General features: G+C 46.3%; 1 protein-coding gene across 4 annotated transcripts in view; it reads left to right on the plus strand.

Annotated features, from left to right (window-relative positions):
• Positions 1 to 2,238: 2,238 nt before the first annotated feature.
• Positions 2,239 to 3,103, plus strand: part of LOC108575729 (basement membrane-specific heparan sulfate proteoglycan core protein) — a 123,371-nt gene continuing 122,506 nt past the window's right edge. For all 4 annotated transcript variants that reach the window (XM_017938608.1, XM_017938609.1, XM_017938610.1 and 1 more), the window contains exon 1: positions 2,239 to 2,376. In XM_017938608.1, coding sequence (XP_017794097.1) covers positions 2,299 to 2,376 — 78 coding nt within the window. In that variant the 5' untranslated portion in view covers positions 2,239 to 2,298. The remainder of the gene's footprint in view (positions 2,377 to 3,103) is intronic.

Below are 3,103 nucleotides of genomic sequence, written 5' to 3' on the forward strand. Positions count from 1 at the left end.
CTCCCACCCCCACCCCTCCCCCCGCCATTTTTTCCGTGTCGGCCAGGTCGAGTTTATATATTCGCGGTGAATATCCTCCACCTCCGCGCGCTTCCACGTGCGTTTCGCTACGGTGACCAAGAGTACTTGACTTTCCTTCGCCTGTCAGTCGGCTCTTCTCTAATTGACATGCGTCATGGTTTCCCGGAATAGACATTCTCAATATCTCCCCCAAGGATATCTTTAATACAGATTCGATTCATCATTTTAATCGATTGCAGTTCATTCATTAGCAATATGACATTCGTAAGTCCTTTGACACTAATGTGGATTAATCGCATTTTTCTAAATCAAATTTCCCATCGGTTTTTCGTTCCGTGGAATAACCTGCAGTAAATTCAGAAAAGGGTATATGTTATTTTAACCTTTGTGAATTAATCTTGAGATGAAAAACAGCGGTACGATCTTACGTTAATAGTCATCTGCTTGTGGATTTTGAGGTTATGTTGAAAGTTAGCAAGAGAAAACAATGATCTAACACACAGCGTTGGTCATCTGAAGCATATTGAACGAAGGATTTTAAGGTTATGACTGGACCAGTCTGACCTCCGCGAATTTTTTTGCCCAGACGATGAGTTTAATGAATCGGGGGGACTGTCTTCACCAGTCCGCCCGTTATAATTACTCTGTCTGCGCGGCTCCAGGATGCATCGCGGCGAAAACGTGAGGCGCGGTTGACCCGTTTAAAAAAGATCACCCTCGCATCTGTTGCTGAGAGCAACAGATCCCCCGGTTAGAGCGAGGATACCAAGCAGTACCGTTCGAGGGACAAGGATGGAAGAACACGCGTGCACGATGAAACGTGGTTCTTTTTTCTTCGTTCTCTCTTCTTTTTTTTTTTTCGCCACCAGAAGAGTGACTCTCGCGGTCGCTGATGGCCGTTCGATTCGCTGTCTCGCGAATTTTCAAGCCCGGACAGCTTGGGCTGACGTACGGAACGAGGAATAGCCAGGGCGAATTGATGGATCCTGGAACGGTGGAATTGGGCTATTTTTACCACCCGTTCTGTTCAGATACTTGGCGAATTTTTCCAAGAGGAGTTCCTAAAATAGAATCAAAGGGTGTTTCAGGAGAACTTTACTAATTAATGATTAATTAATTAGGAGAAATATTCGCATGAACTTTTGGTTTCCTGAACAGCCCATCGTGAACATTGTTTGAGTTACTCTTTCCACTCGATACTGCCAATGAGAGAGAGAGAGAGAGAGAGGGAGAGAGAGAGAGAGAGGGGGGGAGAGAGAGAGAGAGAGAGAGAGAGAGAGTAACCAGGACTTGCAATTCGAGGGGTAACACTTGGGCATATTTTGAGAAATTTTTTCCCACTCAAATATTGAATATTCTTGTTTATCAAAGTCACGTTTGGCACTGCCAGAAAACATACTTCTTTGAAGTGTATGTAGTGTAGGTGAAAAAAACCTATTAACCAATAGCTCCATTTAAAAAGATGGTAATTTTCGATCTTTTAACCCTGTAAAAAAAACCGACGTACGTCCACTTCTGGTCCCCCATGGTCGTCCCTTGAACGTCTTTAACCGGATGGAGGGGAAAGCAGAGGAACACTTACTCCTATCTGGCCGCATACACACGCGGAATACATTCTGAGAACGAGGGACTACGTTCTGTAGGATAGAACGGGATAGAGGAATATCGTCGCGAAATATCACGGGTAGGGGTAGAAGCAGAGAAAGACGAGTCGTGGTGGGGAATCGGGCAGAGAAAGACATAGCTGGACGTAGAGGGAGTCGTACGGCGTTGTGGTGGGGCTCGATGGAGCCGCAGGAACGCGCTCAGCGCGACAAGACAGGCAAACGAGCGTGAGGAGCGGTGGAAACGAGATGGTACGAGGTGGGGAACCCCCGCGGACGGTGAGAGCGGTGAAAGAGGAAGTCAGACAGAGCGTAGGACCGTAAGGGAACGTGGTGGAGGGGAGAGCACCCGGTGCTTTTGAAAAAGTTTTATCTTGCCGGCGCGCTCGGCCTTTCAGACGCTACCGAACGCCGGTGCGCTGTTGTACGGTCCCGTGTACGACTCCACACACCACTTCGTAGACACCGTCAGTTCCCGTGGTAGGCCCTACCTGGTGCCTTCCTGGTGCAGGTACATAAAGTCTTTGATAAAAGTGCCCTTGGTCAGAGGGAAACGGTCTTAAGTTCATCTCGACATGCGTTTACTGAGTCTGCACTGAGTCTGGATAGAGAAAATTAAACCAACTGGAGGATAGAAGTGTGAAGAAGAGGTGCAAGAGGCCCTTCTTGCAAGATGGGCCACTTTACCTGGATGGGGAGCTGGCTGCTGCTGTTGCTCGTCGCATCCTCTGTCCTCGTGCGCGCCTCTGAGGTGAGTAGTCGGGATTCTGAGTTGGTTAATGGGTTACTGAAGGTATATCTGATGGATGAGCGTGAATTATGTGCTTTTAGAGAGGTACTGCGGTACCTCAGAAGTGTGGTCCAGGTGAGCTGAGTAGCCTCTGGACCAAAAGGAAGATTCTTGTGTGAGGAATTGTCTGAGTTGGTTGCTCGTGGATCATTTCAATTAGATAGGTCGTAAGCTTATAGTATGTTTTTCATGGTGAGGATCTGTTAGAGGTTCGTAGTCACTCTAGGTCAGGTCCTCAGAGATGGTCCAGACAGACTGAATGGTTTTTGTACCGAGAAAGAAAGTCCTGTATGAGGAATTGCCTTAGCTAAATAGGTGTTTGTGGATCATCTGAGTTAAATAGGTTGTGAATTAGTAGTGCTTTTTTTTATGGTCAAATTCGTTATTATTTTCTGGTCGTCAATATGATTCTATCAATCAGCGTCACTTTCTGTTAAGCTCCATGAAAAAGTTAAGGGTTCTCCTCTCTGTCTTCCAAGAATTAAAATGAAAAATTTCGAGTCAGACTTTCTATCGTCAACTCCTGTCACGCAATGACACAATTTCCTATTTCACGACACAATTTCTTAATGTCAATCCAGTTTCTCCTGAACTGAAAAGCTTCTCCAGGTCCAGCAAAAAGTCTCCTCTGTCAGAAACCTGTGGATCTTCCAGGTAAAAAATCCTCTTCTGTAGGTCTTCCACTGTC

The sequence above is a fragment of the Habropoda laboriosa genome, unplaced genomic scaffold (assembly GCF_001263275.1).
Source record: "Habropoda laboriosa isolate 0110345459 unplaced genomic scaffold, ASM126327v1 scaffold295, whole genome shotgun sequence".
In the NCBI taxonomy this organism is placed as follows: Eukaryota; Metazoa; Arthropoda; class Insecta; order Hymenoptera; family Apidae; genus Habropoda; species Habropoda laboriosa.